This window comes from Varroa destructor, unplaced genomic scaffold (assembly GCF_002443255.2).
Source record: "Varroa destructor unplaced genomic scaffold, Vdes_3.0 BEIS01000001.1, whole genome shotgun sequence".
Taxonomy (NCBI): domain Eukaryota; kingdom Metazoa; phylum Arthropoda; class Arachnida; order Mesostigmata; family Varroidae; genus Varroa; species Varroa destructor.
Genome location: NW_019211454.1, coordinates 25,627,832 through 25,643,861, shown reverse-complemented (window position 1 = coordinate 25,643,861; position 16,030 = coordinate 25,627,832). Strand labels below are relative to the sequence as shown.

Genomic DNA, 16,030 nt, shown 5'->3' with positions numbered 1-16,030 from the left:
GAGTTAACTTAAGCTGTGCTTTTTGACAACGTCTTCTAAATTGTGACCTAACACTCGCTACGACAATAGTATGCATTGAAATTGACCCGGAACTTTTCCAATTGAAAGTGTAGTTTTTATACCAAATGCCTTTTACATGTTCTTTTTTTCTTCTTAATCTTATGGGTGAAACAAGTGGCGAAGCAGTCATTTATAATCTAGTCATATCTACCTAACGATAATGATATGTTTCTACATGCTTTTTTTGAATTTTCCTTAGTGCCTCTAACAATTTGCTAAATTATTTCGCCGAAACTTTCACTCTGAATTTTGTTTAGAAGGTCTCGCTTATAAGGCCTTAAACCCTTTAAAATGCGAATTTAAGCCTTTTTTGTATCGAAATATTTAAAAGTAAAGAGAAACTACACGCCTGTAAACTGCATATTTTGACCAAACTTCGAAATGGTTAGGTTGGGAATCTTTCCCAAATAATTTAACAGGGCTAATTTGATAACTGAATTCAAATCGAGAATTCGTTTCGAATATCGAAAATTTAGCAAAACATTTTTATCTAATCGATCAGTTTTCGAATGGCAAAGAAATCATCCGAATGATACGCGGTACAATGCATTCACTATTTATTTGTTGCATCAGCGGTAGCATGCACCTTTGTAGTGCTACAATATGAAATGTATGGGAAATATACGCGTCGTTGGTAGCTTCAAATGTCTCACTGAAGTACGACCTCAGATGTGCAATAAATAGCGGGGTAGTCACGGAGATTGTACATAGATTCACACAGCACTGTAAAATTGAAGTACTAAAAACTCCTGAGTCTAACAAAAATTAGGTAGATTCAGTTAAATAGGTTGCTGATCCTGTTCGTCCTCTTCATGAACCTCATTGAGTTTAGCATTCGCGAACGCTTCCGGGTATTGATTTGCTAATACGGACTTCAAGAAACGTATTCGACTAAAAACGTTTTCCAAGTCCTTTTTGAGATCTTGAAGCAACGTGACGTGCTAAAAAGAATTGAACGATCGAAGAACAAATTAGTTTATAATATAGTGTCTGTACACATGCACATATTCTTAATTAGACGATCATACGTAATCACTCAGGAAATTTTGTTCGACATACGCAGCTCTATACGAGAAGCTTTCATAGATCTGCATTCATCATAGCATAGCTAACTTATCACTAAAGTAGAATGGGATTTAGAAACAGAGTACGAAGTGTAGATTTTCTGCAACCTTCGACACAACTTTGTATGTTATACGTCGTCTGACTTCGGTAAATAGCCTAAAATAAAACGACGAATAGACGGTTGAAAACTGTTCAAAGTGTGGGTTATTAGTCGTCAAATACAACCCATTACCAACCTGGGAAACCTCTTTTGTTGCTACAGCAAGACGGCTCTGGGAGAGACCATTGCAGGTAGCTAACATGCAGTTAGACTTTTCGAACCGTTCCAACATTACCTGAAGGACAGAGCAACCTAATTAGATAAAAATATCGCTCCTCAAAGCAATCAAACTAGCTCAGTTAATAATACTGCTGAATACTTAGATTCTACGTGTCTATAATACAGTTGAATATATCGTTCTAACGAAAGCGTATTGCTCATTTTAGGTAAATTCATTTTATGTAACCTCCTCTAAGAAAAACTGTAGTACGTTAAAGCTTAACCAATACTGCTTGCGTTTTAAGATTATAAGGTGGATAGACCAGATTAAATTATCACGCCGATTTACTTAGCTACTAAAGTTAGGGAACCATCAACAGCGTATCGTCCTCAATTCCCAATACTTGCTCGAGGGTGTCAAGAGAAACAGTACTCTACATATCCATAAGAAGTTCGGCACTAACGATCGGTTTTCAAACCGAAGAACGCTTCCATATTGCAATTTATATAACGATGATTTTAGAACTGTATAATGGCACAATAGTATGTTGCGCAGATGATATAATCAAGTATAGCATTATGAACAGTAGGAGAGATTGTCTTACGTTTTGCCCATTACACACTTTAACTTCGATAACCTACCTTGACTAATATTGTATTATTATATGAGAAGTAATGTTTTTGTATGCTATTTTGCCGTATGATGACCCCTCATCAAAACAACAGATATAACCAATGCGCAGATAAATCTATAAACTATGTCAAAAAAACACACCTTTTGTGTACTCTGCACCATATCAGTGTCTTGAACATTTAACATTGCAGCTAGATCTCTGCTGAGGATTTGACTAGCTGATAATTGCTCCTCTATAGTGGCAAAATCTATTGATATCGATGTTGAGTCAGTGCCGGCCATTGTTCCGTTTATCAGAGCGGGAATATTTTCCCTGGAAAGCTCGTTCCTGACAGATCGTTCCACGTACCTACAAGGGCCTTCGACGATGTTGTTGTTTCGTTTTTAAGGTGAAGCAGACAATATTAGCCAGAGCGGCGGGAAATTTGATTACGAAACGAATAATCAGGTAAGACGAAAGAAATGTTTTTGATGTCTAGCGTTACAAGTTCATGTGTTAGCAACCTTCGGATATTTTGTGTTCTAAAAATTGTTGAACTCATACTATGGGAAAAAAACACTAGTAAAACTAAAATCACCGTATAAGCTAAAATACTGATCTTTCAAATTCACACAACATAACGTTGACGCGAACCCATGCTCTTGCGGTCTACATACGACGTGAGATATGTCGGTGACCACAGCATGACTTTACCACAATATGCACCGGGTCAATGCACTTGATGTATATAAGCCACGATGAAGTCTGAAGCGGGAAGAACGCCAGTATCATTAGTTACTTTTGCGCAAGTCACGCATTTTGATTTGAACATCAATGCAAAACATTTTCGAAATTAAGAAAAAAATTATGGGCCATAAAGCATTATCTTTTGAGCAAAAACTTTTCACCTCCTTGAAACTAAGCCTAAGCTCAGGCCTTAACTTAGGCTTGCTTATACCCACATACCATATTCAATGGAGTAGAAATTTCAGCTCTGCTGGCTCGGAGGAACGAACTAAAAGGGATAAGAAATCGGCCCTTTAGGTTTTATGTAGTGAAGCTGAACTATATGCGTGAAAAAAACGAGAGAGAGAGCTGTATGGTCCACAAATATAGTATAAAAAAGCTTAAGAAGACTCCGACCAAAGCTACTACTCGGACCGCTAAAAGTGCGCGAATTGACGAAGATTACAGAAGAGATATTTCCCTACACAAGACTAACCCAGGAATGGTCGTTCTATTCAAATATTACATGTAAGCTGTTGTTTTATTTAAGGTTTGAAATGCATACTGCTGCTGCTGCTGTACAATTTTCTAAAATTACGAATAGTAAAAATTCACCTCAATTATTATTTCTTTATCTTAAAGGAACCAATTTATCGGAAAAATTTAATTAAAAAATTTGAATATATCCAATAGGACAATAAGCTATAGGTACTTTGTTCATAACATGTACGTTATTGGTATGTACTTGCCGCTATTATTTATGTCACTGTTGTTCACCCATAAATTAACAGAGTAATAATGTAACAATTTTAAAACAGGTTTTCGCCTGTCATATATTAAAAAAATCTATAATTAGCCGTTTACGTGCTATTAGTCCCTGTGCTATGTTGCATGCTGCATAGCTCTAGTACTTAAATTATAGCGAGTTAAAACCTATATTTGGCTTCATTGATGCCCGCAAATACCTGAGCTCTTAGATTGAAAAATAACATCTCATGAGGCAAATGACACAGTAATATGCAGATTTTTTATATATATTATCTGGACACATTTTCTACCAAAATATTAGAGGCAGCTGCCGAACACACACCACTGAACCCTATTCCGAAGAATAAATGTTTACAGCTTCATGAATTCATCAACAACTTGATCCAAACTATAAGTAATATAACAGATCCTCGACTCGCTCCTCGGGCTGATCTTCAAGAACATCCGCGACAAACTCCGCGCATTTGCTGGCGTACTGAAATTTAGGAGTTTTAGTTATACGGGTTAGATAAACAACGTATGCTTTGATGCCACGATGCGTTTTTCGCTGGACGCAGCAACGTGAACCACAATTGAAGTTCACAGTGGGGTTCACAATTCACGATGATGAAGCGTCCGTTCAATTTACATTGGAGCATATATTACCAGATAGATTACAGTTGCATTGTTGTGCATTACAGAAGGTTCTTAACCGTAAATTACAAGTGAGACATTTTTACACGTACCAGTAGTGGGGCTGGTAGTGAAGTTTCGCCGGCCACATTGAAGTACATATGTTTGAGCTGTTTGATAACCTTTGAAATGACTTTTATGGATAGCTGAGCTGTATTGCACTCCAGAAGAAAGACAAGCACGTCAGTAGGCACGCCCTTTTGCTGAGGCACATAAATGAGTTTCCTGTAGAAACGATTGAAAAATAAGAAGCAAAAATATCAATACTTACAGTCCTTAATATGAATAGGAAAACGACAACGCCAATAAATGAATTTAGGATGCTCCTCCTAACCACGATTATAACGTCCGTAGTCTCCTATTGTGAATTCTACTGATTTTTACTTTGGTATGAGTCTTTTTCGCACAAACTCTTCAGTATTAGCATTGACCCCTTTCGTTTGCTTTGGTCACTACATTTATAAAAAAAAATTAAAGGTTCTTTAGAAATTGTCCGATGTAGCCCAATCAAATCAATAGTGAATAGTTGACGTTGTATTGAATTGTATTAATTTTGGGCTCCAGCGCTTCGCATCAATTGCCCATTCAATTAAGTGCGAAATATTTCACTAACTTGTGCAAATCTGTCAAAGCAGTAGCACAATCGTCCGATTTGGCAGCAGTCATGAAGATGTCAACCAGCTCAACGGTGTCTAGAAGAGTAACTACAACAAGTGAAGTGTTTGGGCCGCATGCTCCCTGAAGGTCGGCTTTTTCTCTTTGCGATAAAGGTGCCATTTGTCTTCGAAACACAAACGTCGTTTCCGGCATAGTGTCTTTATTTGCCTAAAAATAAAAATAAGATCATCGTTAGACAGTAGGCAAATACACACAGATATGTGTATTCGCTACAAACATTTATTTCGATTAGCGACAAACCCACATGAATACTAGATACGAACTTACAAATAAACTGTAAGAATTGAAAATTCACCTACAATTGTAAATTACCATACGAAAAAAGTATAATGCTTAGTATATCTTATTATTTATGTACATAAATTATATGTATATCTATGAAGAGGTGAGAGGCATAGAGGGAAGCCACTGTATCAAAAATTATATATAAGTTTGACGACAGCGTTAGAGAATAAAGGGCACAAACAATTTTTATTATATTTTATAAAACTATTTTTATTAGAAAAATCCGATTAGTTAAGGAATACCATTGTAGAGAAAGTATGTATGAAGCTGGAAGGAGAATTTATATAGGGAAGAATATTCATAGCGTGATGACTCTTTCGAAGAATTTTCTTTCAAGACGGTACTTTTAAGAAAACCGAAGCTATACTTTTTTAGAAGCTTTGAATAAAAGGAGGTGATCTACAAATGTTGAGAACACCTAAAGCCGCTGAGAAAAATCGAATCTACTTAGAGACAATCGTGAATCGCGTAGTGTTTTTGAGATATATTTGAATAATACGACCTGTCAACTCGATAACCCGATAAAAATCTTCTTAATTTGTAGTAAACATTACAAACAGATTTCTGCTGAGTGCTACATAATACTCATAGGTTCATTATCTAAATCTTCTAATATAACGTACTTCTCTGTATTTAGCAAGAGCTTTCGTCGCGACTATTTTGAGGTCCTGCATATCCTTAATAGCAGTGGAATACCATCTGGAAAACAGTCTGTCTCTTGATGCAACCACTCCTAACCATAGGAAGCCTGAAGTGCCTGTGTACGCGGACATTCCTGGAAAAACGAAAAACAGTTTTTTTGTATAATCTGAGCCGTGTGTGTGTCAACGGGCAGACGAGGCGCCATAACATTCACGGATAACTAAGTTTGACCGAGCGCACCTTAATGAGATAAAAATCGTTCGTTGTTATAGGTATATATTTACAATCTTTCGGTCCAGTATTAATTATTATTATTCTCTTATCAACCGATTGGTAAATTTCTATCAAGTCGCTAGTTCGATACACGCTGAGTTGTAGACGGTTTATCTGTTCAAAATGTTTACCAATGACCATAATGCCGGTGAGGGTTCCGTCTAACGTCCACAAATCGCCGCCCATTTTGCAATTAATTTGCGTGATAATACTCAAGCAAACTTGCGGTCGACTAGCAACAGCTCGGGCAGTGTCGCGAATCAGAACCTGTGTGGCAATATTTCTGTTTTGCGACATTAGCGCCCATTTTTTCACATCACAATAGATGTCGTCGCGTGATGCGCGCATTATGACAATGGCGAGTTGTAGATCTTTCTGCAATTTTGATGGAAACATAACAAATGGCAACATACCAATACTTCAATCAGCGTGTGCTAGTAAACAAGGTACTTAACATTTAGTGGTGAATCGGTCCTGGACACTAATGGCACTAATCATAGAAAACATCCGCATACCTGTTTGTTTCATGGCTTGTCCAGGACATATGGCAGATTCTAGATGAAGACCAATAAACATAGCGTATTATTTCATGGTTGCTAATGGTATTATGACGTCACTTCGGTAGCTAGATGCAGTGACACATATTATAAACGAGAATTTTCTGTTGATTCTTGTATTACTGACATGTTTCCCTTGAAGCGCCTTGAGTGCTTGCACATACGCCTTTCGTTCGTCGGATAGAATGTACTTAGCCATTCTCGGCGAATCTATTTGGATCCCTAGCTTTGGCGCGTCATTAATAAGATTTTCAATCATTGCTATGACGATATTTTCATCACCACGTTGCGCAACTACAACCCAGCTCGAAATTCGAACCTGCAAAATCCAGAAATTGTTAGAGTATTAATGTTCGTTTGTTGTCTTTGTCAATATTTGTTGTCTTTGACTGCCAGCGCTGATTTTGCTAATCGATTGAATAGATATGAAGCTACATTACTAACAATAGTGTTGAGTTGTTATTTCAATTGATACACTTAAGAACGGTGCTCATCAAACCATCTACCATTCTCTTGTAACAGTCTTTTGCCATAAGACACATTCTAATTGTTGAGAAAACACAACCACTACGCGCAGTGCTTGATACTTACTGGAGTCGTCACTTCGAAATCCGCCAGACGAGCTAGCCAACCTCGTGATTGAACCGGAGCGTAACAGTTCTTAGCCAGATGCAACATTTGGTCGCTTTGAAGGAGAACTCCGTTTGACACCACGGCGGTGTCAAGGAGCTGCAGGCCCCAAGCTGCCAACTCATTAACGATTCGCTTCTTTGTTGCACTCTCCAAGTAACGCAAGAGAGCTAGTTGCCTCTGTTGGCCACTAACGGGCTCCCCAAGAAAATTTGAAACGCAATCAGCACCACCTATTCAAGGCGCGCCACAAGCCGGATAAACGGCGTCTAATTTATGGCCTTTTATTTATTAATTTATTATATGATGTTAAATAGGTGTGGCATTTGTCCTTTAGCAGTTTCTATGAAAATGGTGCATTGACTTGGGACGTCGGAAAGTAGAAGACACGGAACGGCAATCAGTTTCACCGTTCTCACCGTTCTTCACATTAATAATACGCATACTAACGAAACTGTTAAACCGGACAATTTGTGATACAAGGCCGTTGTTCACATTTTAACAGCAAATCGATAACGTTTTTATTTTTTACTGAAAGTCTACGTATTTCTCGCTTTTCTCTTATATGACGCTAATGATGATAGCCGGCCATATGTTTCACATTAAACCACTAGATTGACAGACAATTAATACCTCTTTTGTCCCAAACAAAGCCTTCGCACATTTTTCGTATAATTCATCAAAATCATTCAGGAAAAAAAAATTCAAGAAATCAATAATTTTTAATTACATGCCTTCTGCGTGATCTCGCCCTAAAAGGTGCGAACTCTTCGTTCTCCGAGACCCTTGAATGCGCAGGTTCTCAGCTTCCATATGTGTGGTAGTTTCCTTATGGAGGTATCTACAAACCTGAATTCGTATGAGAACGCAGAGCACAAAACAACAAAAATTGTAACAGGAGGTACATTAATAGTACTGGAGTATTGAAATCAAATCAATATTTGAGCGTAAAATCCACCCTTATAGATTAGGGAAAATAGATAAGAGGAGCTCCAAAAACTTACCAAAATAGGTCTCGGTTGTACCCTCACTCCACGGCGTTCGAAGAAGCTCTGTCTATGGTGACTTTTCCTCATGTTTTGATCCCACAAAACGTCGCTTATTATTAGAATTGTCTTCTCTATATCGGCAAGTACCACGAGATTTTTGAGAGAGTCCAAGACTAATCGATGATAGTATTTTTCATCTACTCCCTCACTAATCGCATAAATTAGACACTCCGAGCTATAACCAAAAAAACGGTTCGAACACACAAGGTAATCACATTGTTACTTCTATATCTGTATTTTATTGAACATGTGAGATATATTTTTTAGCTAGTTTCGCAAGTTCGCTACAACAGTTGACTGTCAATTATGATGGTATGCATGTTGAAGTCTACCAGTCTCTTCTCAAGATTTGTAAACTGAAACTGAAGGAGATTCGTACATAATATCGCGTACAGTGCCAGTATTTACTGGATTCGACGAACAGCGGACTAAGATTCTGTGGTCGTTTAAGTCATTTTCGTCGACCTTGACCACATCGATAACCTTGCCAGGGTACCGTTCAAAACGTCGATACTCTGGCGTTAACTGCAGAGGCACAAAGGCTTTTGGTGAAGTAATCATCAATGCGATCTGCTCAAACGAGGCCAAGAAAAGCAACGATAATTTACATATTTAGAGTACAACAGAATAATCCACTGGAATAACGAACAAAATATTCACATTTATTTATCGTAAATGCCGAGAAGCTGGCTAGTATAAAAGAAGAGGTCGTTAAAGCCTACTGTGAGTTAATCCAAATTTAGACCTTCAAGATTATTTCCAAATATAAAATAATTACCAACCTTCTGCAGAAGTACGTCAAAAAACTCTTTTTGGTTAATGGGGTTTGAGCTTAGTTCAAAGCTCACCGTAACCTGATGCGAATCGATTGTACCCTGTAATTTCTATAACACCAATTATTCCGTTAGTTTTTTGATTAGTAATACAGCGCCGCAGGCGCCACTGATTAAATCTGATTCTATGAAAAGTACTCTGGCGAACAAGACACTGTATACCACTATCATGTCATAAAATATTTAGGCAAACAAACCATAGATTTTAATGTTACGTCATTTACTTTTGCCGCTGCATTTCCTTAAATGCTGTAGTTGATAAAATACTTTCCTATGTCAAACAATGATGCACTTGGTGTTATTGCATTTTGTCTAAAACACCACTCTTCATGTTTGAATAATATAGTAGTGATAAAGAAATGTGTATGTGCTTAAATGTAATTGATCAGAAAATTAGATTATTGTGGTAATTCAAAAATCACAAAACGAGCTTCAAGGAAGGCGCTTAATAAAAAAAAAAAGTGTTTATGAACTTATACTCGCCTTTACAAATCAATATCTAACTAAAACCTTGACCATGTGACGTACTGAATGGACAGGGTAGATTTTTGAGGTTGAGCTGCTCATAGGCTCGATAAGTCAAGCAGCAATAAAACGAAAGCGGTAAATGGGAAAAATAATCGTTCACTAGTGAAAATCAGTAAAATGAGAAATGTAAACGTAGTAATTAGTTAATGATACATACAAAATGGTCCTGTGGTAGTGGGCCGACTGTGTACAGTTTGTCCGGTAGTTCGAAATAGTATGCCGGAAGTTCAAGCGCATCCTTGACAAACTCCTGGAGGAAAAATTGTTTTTTTTGTATGGGAAACAGCTCGTAGTCCTCGTGCGAAGTGAACTCTACGTGATAGCATAACTTCGTCACTTCCGTATTCTCTTTGAACTGGAGACAGTTGGTGTTGGAGAACGCGCTTCTGCAATTGGCAATTATACACAAGAAAATGTGAAATCGTATGTGTTATCTTCGGCAGGCTCATATAATATGTTACGTTTCACATACGTAGAATAAAGGCACACCTTCTTTTCTGATAGAATCTTGCCCCATCCTTATAAAACTTTGGAACGTACATATTGTTCTGTTGTTCCGTTGGTACGGCAGGCAGTGCTTCTTTTAATTGTTGGATGTCACTGCTAAATGTGCCTTCGATGTCCCGCGGTGTACATGACTCGGATCGAAATATGTTTGTAATAAAATCATTACTCGTGTCGGTTGCCCCTGTGAATAGCATGTTCAAAGTCGAATACACTGTAAAAATATAATTTCACGATTGTGTACCTATTATTGGAACTGAAGATTTTTAATAACACAGGTAATAGGCGTTACAGATTACGAATTTAACAACCCTTTTTTACCCAGAAGTTTACTTACCTACAGTAGGTGTATAAAAGCGTACTACATACCATCTAAGCTATATGTTCCATTAGCCGGACTGCGCACTGATGATACGCTTTGCGCACATGATTTGATTAACTTGCTTGAGTTCGTATCAATCGACTGACCTAAAAGAAGTAACGAAGAAAATCAAAACAATGATGAGTAGGGATACGTTGTTGATGGTGCTTATTTTAGCATCGCTTGGTACATATGGTCGGGCCAGCAAAAGATCCGCGATTCTACAATTTGTCATACATAAGTAAATAGTTATACTTTACATACACGACTTCCGTGGCGCGATTAATGTGAGTAATGTTCAGATTTCCTTCGTTCTCATTTAGTGCGAACGATTCCGCGACTGTGTCACCATTGCGACTGCGTATATCGTATTGTAGGTCAGATGAGTCGAAGCATATGTTATTTTTATTCGGGCTATCAAACGACGTCGTGTATTATTTGATCAAATCTCATACCTAATTAAAAACATCGGACCACGTCATGAACCCATCTAACAAAACAACATACTTCCTACTGATATACCAATTATTTACCTCTTTTTAAATAGCTAAATAACGCAAATAGAGCCACCTATAAATACCAAAGCGTTTATTTTAAACGATAATATTTATGGCTAATCCTAAAGTATATTATCAGTATTGAAGGCACAATGGCAAACTATAGGCACAGTTGTATTTAACTGAGCCTTGTCCAGAGCCTTCTCTGTGAACTATGAGAAAACCACGGAAGACACTAGAACTTACCAATGCCAGAGTCTGAATTTGTTTTCTTCGACCTGCTACGCAACATCAAGCCGCGGCCTCGTCCTGGTTTCGCCTTTAAAGTTATATAGTGCGTTTTAGACTTAACATAATGACTGACATTAAAATTACGGCAGTTGTTTGGAGTGTAAAGTATAAGATAGGGGCTGAGCGGCAATCACTACTCTAATGTGTGTAGCAGCACACTAACCCATTTTTGCCCCATTCATAGATTACTGATAATAAACGTATTCGTTGCACACTACCAGTTGCTCCGATTATTTAATAGTCGTTCTAAATAATCCTGTCACCGAACACTAAATGTCCCATTCCTCGCACCACATATATTTCGTGCTTTCATCACAATTAGGACATCGACTGTTTGCCATGGGATTCATTTTCAAAATCTTGCTAACATAAATCGCTTGATTGAATGAATAGTATGAAAATCTTGCTATTCATCTAAAATGGTTATCACAGGGAAAACGTTACACTCTACAGTCGTCAGACAACGAAAATACTTTATTAATCAAAAATCGAGCCCTACGCTCTTTTTTTAGAGCTAAAGAAAGTAAGCCAACTTTGGTTAGTGTCAAAGGTATCCTCTTGGGGAAAAGCTGTTCTTTGACCCTTGATTAAACTTTCTTCTCGTCGAGGCAAGTGTACATAAGTCTACATATTTAAATGCTGCCGCATCTAGTCGGTATAGGGTAAATATCATATATGTATAGTAATGGAATACTAACCACCGATGCTTGTGAACCTTCCCGGCTGTCCATCGTGTGTTATAGGGCTGGTACGTACACACAAATAATATTAATGTCTGCAACATTACAAGCCACGGTTATTATCATACTTGAACGTAAAGCCCCATGCTGCTTTTGTTCTCTATCCGCTAGGTAATTAATCTATTTTCTAATATGGTCAACGAATACAACGGATAATATGAATAGCACGCAATATAAGCAGATCTTATTAAGGTTTCGTACTAGAAAAATTCATAAACAAGGGGGGCGATTAATTCAACATAAAAATTACATATAAACATATCGGTGGTATCCACCGATATGTTTCTCTGCTACTGTCTAACTCCTACCATTCCTCGAATATATCTCGTCTCTTTAAGCATTATATTCCTTTTTCGAACCTTATACCTTTTTGCGTAACTAATAATTTCAACGAATATGTGCCTAAGATGTGTTTTATGGACACACACCACCTCTAAACAGGAAGGCCTCTCTACAATAGATAATCAATTAAAGTATACTTTTACGGCTTCCTTTTTAATCCATATTTTCTTACAATACCAAAGAAACACATGCTACTTTAAACTGACGAATATATAGGTACGTTCAGGTGTTGCACCGATTAATACTTCCAATAACGACTCGTAAAACGTTTTAGAAACGCAAGTGTAACCTGAAGACAGCACAGCGGTCGAGCAAACTTTTTTACAGACAAAGATAAGTTCAAAAAAAAAATCAATAACTTTGATAAATGACAATGGCAATAGTATCTGCTGCAAGCGCCTTATTGTTCTTAAGGTGTAAACATGCCGGAGGTTTGGCTGGCATAACGAACTCGGCTGCATGTAAGAGGCGAAATAATTGGAGAGTACCCTTTCTATCAGTTAACGGAAGTCCTGGCACATTGATGAGTTTTAAAATATTTCAATAATCTCAATTCAATAATCAAAAGGTTCACTCCTGATATGACGTCATCAATGATAAAATTCGTCCTATAGAGGTTTTCTACATCGATGCATTTTCGCGTTCAAAAACAGTCCAATACACAAAAACATCTCCTCGTGTAGGTTAATTTGTTTCTTTAATAATATATCAAAATGTTCGCTTTCAACTACAGATCGTAATACTTACAGTAGCCTTAGGTTTGTTTGTTTTTAATGTTGATCGCAGTACAAAAGTCACTTCGATAAAGTAGCCAAACCGTCACGTCAATCTGTAATGATAAGCAACAACGGCCTCAATGAGTCATGTAATCACGCTAGAACCTTATGAATAATTGCGTTTTATGATGTAATAGCACTTGAATTGAACATAACTAAACACAAATAGCCCATAAACGAAAAAGCGGAATATACGTAAGTGACGGCGACACAATACTTTGTTTAGGCTAAAAGAAAATAAATGCCCAATATTTATCCACTTAGATTTACTTTCTTACTGGTATCGCAAACCTTATTCAAATTAGAGCGTAATCTCTCTATCTTTCTCGTGGAATTTCCGTTTTTACTACACTTGCGGTTAGAGCCGTGTTCCTGTTTTGTATGTCAAAATACTTAAAAATTCCTGAGGCAAGCTTGTTTGTAAACATCATTTGAAATTGTAAACACTGTAAGCAACATTGTGAAAATAAAGAAATCTTCGACGCACATACGAGTGTAGAGTATGCAATAACCTTAACAAGACAATTTTATCGATGAAGTGCGGTGCAACGCATGCAGACGTTTTATATGGGCTGTTTGTGTAGAGCTGTCCTTTCCCCTTTCCGTCTGCTCTCTGTTTCGGAGGGACCAGTTAGGATGTTTTTATTTATGATATAAACATTGGAACGCGAGCAGATCTAGGTACCATTGTCGTGTTGCTTTCAATACATGTCACTGTATCAATAACATTACCGTGGCCTGGCTCTACGTTCTATGTTGTACATATGTATGAATGATTGGCACGTCTGAAATAGGGAGCATCAAAAATCAATTACATCTGGAGAATCGAACAGGTTATAAATCTGATAGGCAACAAACATTAAAACAAACTTGATACATACGAGAACCATACGTTAGTATACTGATTGTGATCCATATGGCTGATCCTCAAGTTGCCAGCACGAGTCCCCAGGGAAACCACCCAAATGTGATTCGCTTAGGCCCCTTCATGCCCACGAAAAAACACAGTGACCATGAAAGGTAAGTCTAAGTTTCGCTTCCACATCAGGATAACATGTGGAATACAGTGAAAATCAACCAATCGGTTTTGTTAATATAATGGTTAACAGTTTATAAAGGAACGGCTACATGCATTTTCATTTTATACAGTACACTGTAGGTAATAGTACTACTAAAGAAAATGAACGAATAGAAAAAGACGTAGATCTGAATATAAAAATGCTGATTCAATATTGTAAAAAGTATTGCTCGACGAGGAGATAAAAAATAATAAAAGAAGTTCAATATCGGACGAAACTCCGAAGGTTTTTGATCGACAGTGATGCCAAGAAATGATCACTGCGTTCTCCAGACACAAAGATAAATTAACAAAAAGTGCTACCAACGTGTATTTTGAATTTCTTTCTTTCGGGTGGCTCCATATGTACGCATTTAGACGCAGTCTTCTACAACGGGTCAAACTGAGCGGTATATAGGTTAACATCAACAGCATCAATAATTTTTGAATTCTTTCAGATGGGTGCATGTATACCCTATATATCTGAATAAAAACAAAACTGTCGCTGAAGGTCGTCGGGTCCCTAAGGAAATTGTAAGTGTTTTAAAAACAGCAATTACCATTAGCGACGTCCGTTCGTAAAACTTTTTTTAGATTTTACGGTTTAAAAGTGTATGATACTTTTAGGAGTATCAATAGAGGGTGTATGAATGGACGTCGCTAATGGTAGCTGTTATGTATGTTTTGTATGTTATGTTAGTTATGTATCATAAAGGAATGTAATGTATTTGATTATCCAATACGCTGTTTAAGACCCATATGAAAAAATTCGTAGGTAAACAAAGAAAATCTTAAGCAAACAATCCATTTTGAGGTTACAAAAAGATTGATCCATAGTAAATACGTTGCAGGCAGTTGTGGACCCTATAGCACGAGAGATTGTCATGGCCTTACAAGAAAAGGGTTTCGACCTGTTTGTTGAGGGTTACAAAGTGCACCCGCGTGAGGTCGACAAGGAAAATGCTCTTATGAGATCACGTGTCCGGGTTCACTTCAAAAACGATGATGGGAAGCCCATTAACCCGCAGTATCCTACAAGTATGATAAAATCATGTCGAACGTTTTTACGTAGATTTTAGGCGCCGCATTTCAATATCGCTTGCTTAAATTAGATATCAAGATTATTAATCAATATTCTATACGGCTTTTATTTTTTTCTTTAGAACGGAAATGGTACGGTTGGAGCCTATTGCGAAAAACGTTTTATTTATCTAACCAAAGTAAATATTATCATCATCATAAAGAAACCGGGACAACATGACGCTACACGAAGAATTAGACTGTCTAGCAGCATGCTTGCCTTGTTTTTTTTACACATCTTTTTTTTTTTTTATATTTAGAACGTGCATTATTTCGTATGCTGTGCGAATCGATCGCTGCCATCGAGTACCGGCAGGATCCTGAGATGTTCAAACAGCATCAGCGAGCACTACAGGCACAGGTTGCTCCTCAAGTCCTCCAACAGCAGCGTTTCCTCGAGCGTTTAGAGAAATCGCAAACACAGACTCCCGGAAACAGTGGTTCCCAGTCAACCACTATAACCAATAAGAAGAAGAACAAACGGGGAAGAAAATAATATAACCTTCTTATGGCAGTTCCTGTTACTTATTGCTTCTTATTAGGAATCTCTGACCGGAGAAGTGTAGTTGATAAACTTATCCAGTATTGCGAGATTTTTAAGCTGTAATATGAACCGATAAGTACTGCTGCTAACAATAAAATACGAAACGAAATCTTTAATGTATATATATATATATATATATATATATATATAGCGTATTACAATAATAACTATATAATAATACTAATAACAATAATAATTT

The 16,030-nt window shown here is 37.3% G+C and overlaps 2 protein-coding genes across 11 annotated transcripts; one reads left to right on the top strand and one right to left on the bottom strand.

The window, feature by feature from the left end:
* Nucleotides 1-593: 593 nt before the first annotated feature.
* On the bottom strand, nt 594-13,746 carry LOC111253765 (piwi-like protein 1). Of its 10 annotated transcripts, XR_002674809.2 has the most exons (21): nt 13,442-13,631; nt 13,122-13,203; nt 11,991-12,067; nt 11,248-11,320; nt 10,513-10,611; nt 10,180-10,327; nt 9,797-10,025; nt 9,061-9,162; nt 8,658-8,848; nt 8,234-8,453; nt 7,964-8,078; nt 7,191-7,462; nt 6,727-6,918; nt 6,174-6,417; nt 5,751-5,902; nt 4,778-4,989; nt 4,218-4,389; nt 3,815-3,967; nt 2,965-3,013; nt 2,676-2,763; nt 1,362-1,460 (listed from the first exon to the last, which is right to left on the bottom strand). XR_002674809.2 is itself a non-coding variant. In XM_022813692.2 (19 exons), exons 3-19 carry the CDS (start codon nt 12,021-12,023, stop codon nt 840-842), a joined length of 2,715 nt encoding a protein of 904 aa, XP_022669427.1. In that variant the 5' UTR covers nt 12,024-12,067; nt 13,122-13,203; nt 13,638-13,746; the 3' UTR covers nt 594-839. The 10 variants fall into 10 exon arrangements, 6 of the variants coding, with proteins under 6 accessions (XP_022669427.1, XP_022669436.1, XP_086833527.1 ...); XR_015319128.1 differs by lacking the exon at nt 2,965-3,013; XR_015319129.1 differs by lacking the exon at nt 3,815-3,967.
* Nucleotides 13,747-13,813: 67 nt separating this feature from the next.
* On the top strand, nt 13,814-15,951 carry Srp19 (signal recognition particle 19). The gene is made up of 4 exons (XM_022813734.2): nt 13,814-14,170; nt 14,666-14,741; nt 15,059-15,245; nt 15,548-15,951. The coding sequence occupies exons 1-4, from the start codon at nt 14,067-14,069 to the stop codon at nt 15,781-15,783; spliced, it is 603 nt and encodes a 200-aa protein (XP_022669469.1). The 5' UTR covers nt 13,814-14,066; the 3' UTR covers nt 15,784-15,951.
* Nucleotides 15,952-16,030: the final 79 nt, after the last annotated feature.

Coding starts and splice junctions, on each gene's coding strand:
- LOC111253765 (XM_022813692.2), bottom strand. CDS start 12,023: ATGGACAGCCGGGAAGGTTCACAAGCATCGGTG. Junction 8,849..9,060: donor TTGACGTACTTCTGCAGAAG/GTTGGTAATTAT, acceptor TCGTTTGAGCAG/ATCGCATTGATGATTACTTC. Junction 7,463..7,963: donor AGGGCGAGATCACGCAGAAG/GCATGTAATTAA, acceptor CGCCTTGAATAG/GTGGTGCTGATTGCGTTTCA.
- Srp19 (XM_022813734.2), top strand. CDS start 14,067: ATGGCTGATCCTCAAGTTGCCAGCACGAGTCCCCAGGGAAACCACCCA. Junction 14,171..14,665: donor AAACACAGTGACCATGAAAG/GTAAGTCTAAGT, acceptor GAATTCTTTCAG/ATGGGTGCATGTATACCCTA. Junction 15,246..15,547: donor TAACCCGCAGTATCCTACAA/GTATGATAAAAT, acceptor TTTTATATTTAG/AACGTGCATTATTTCGTATG.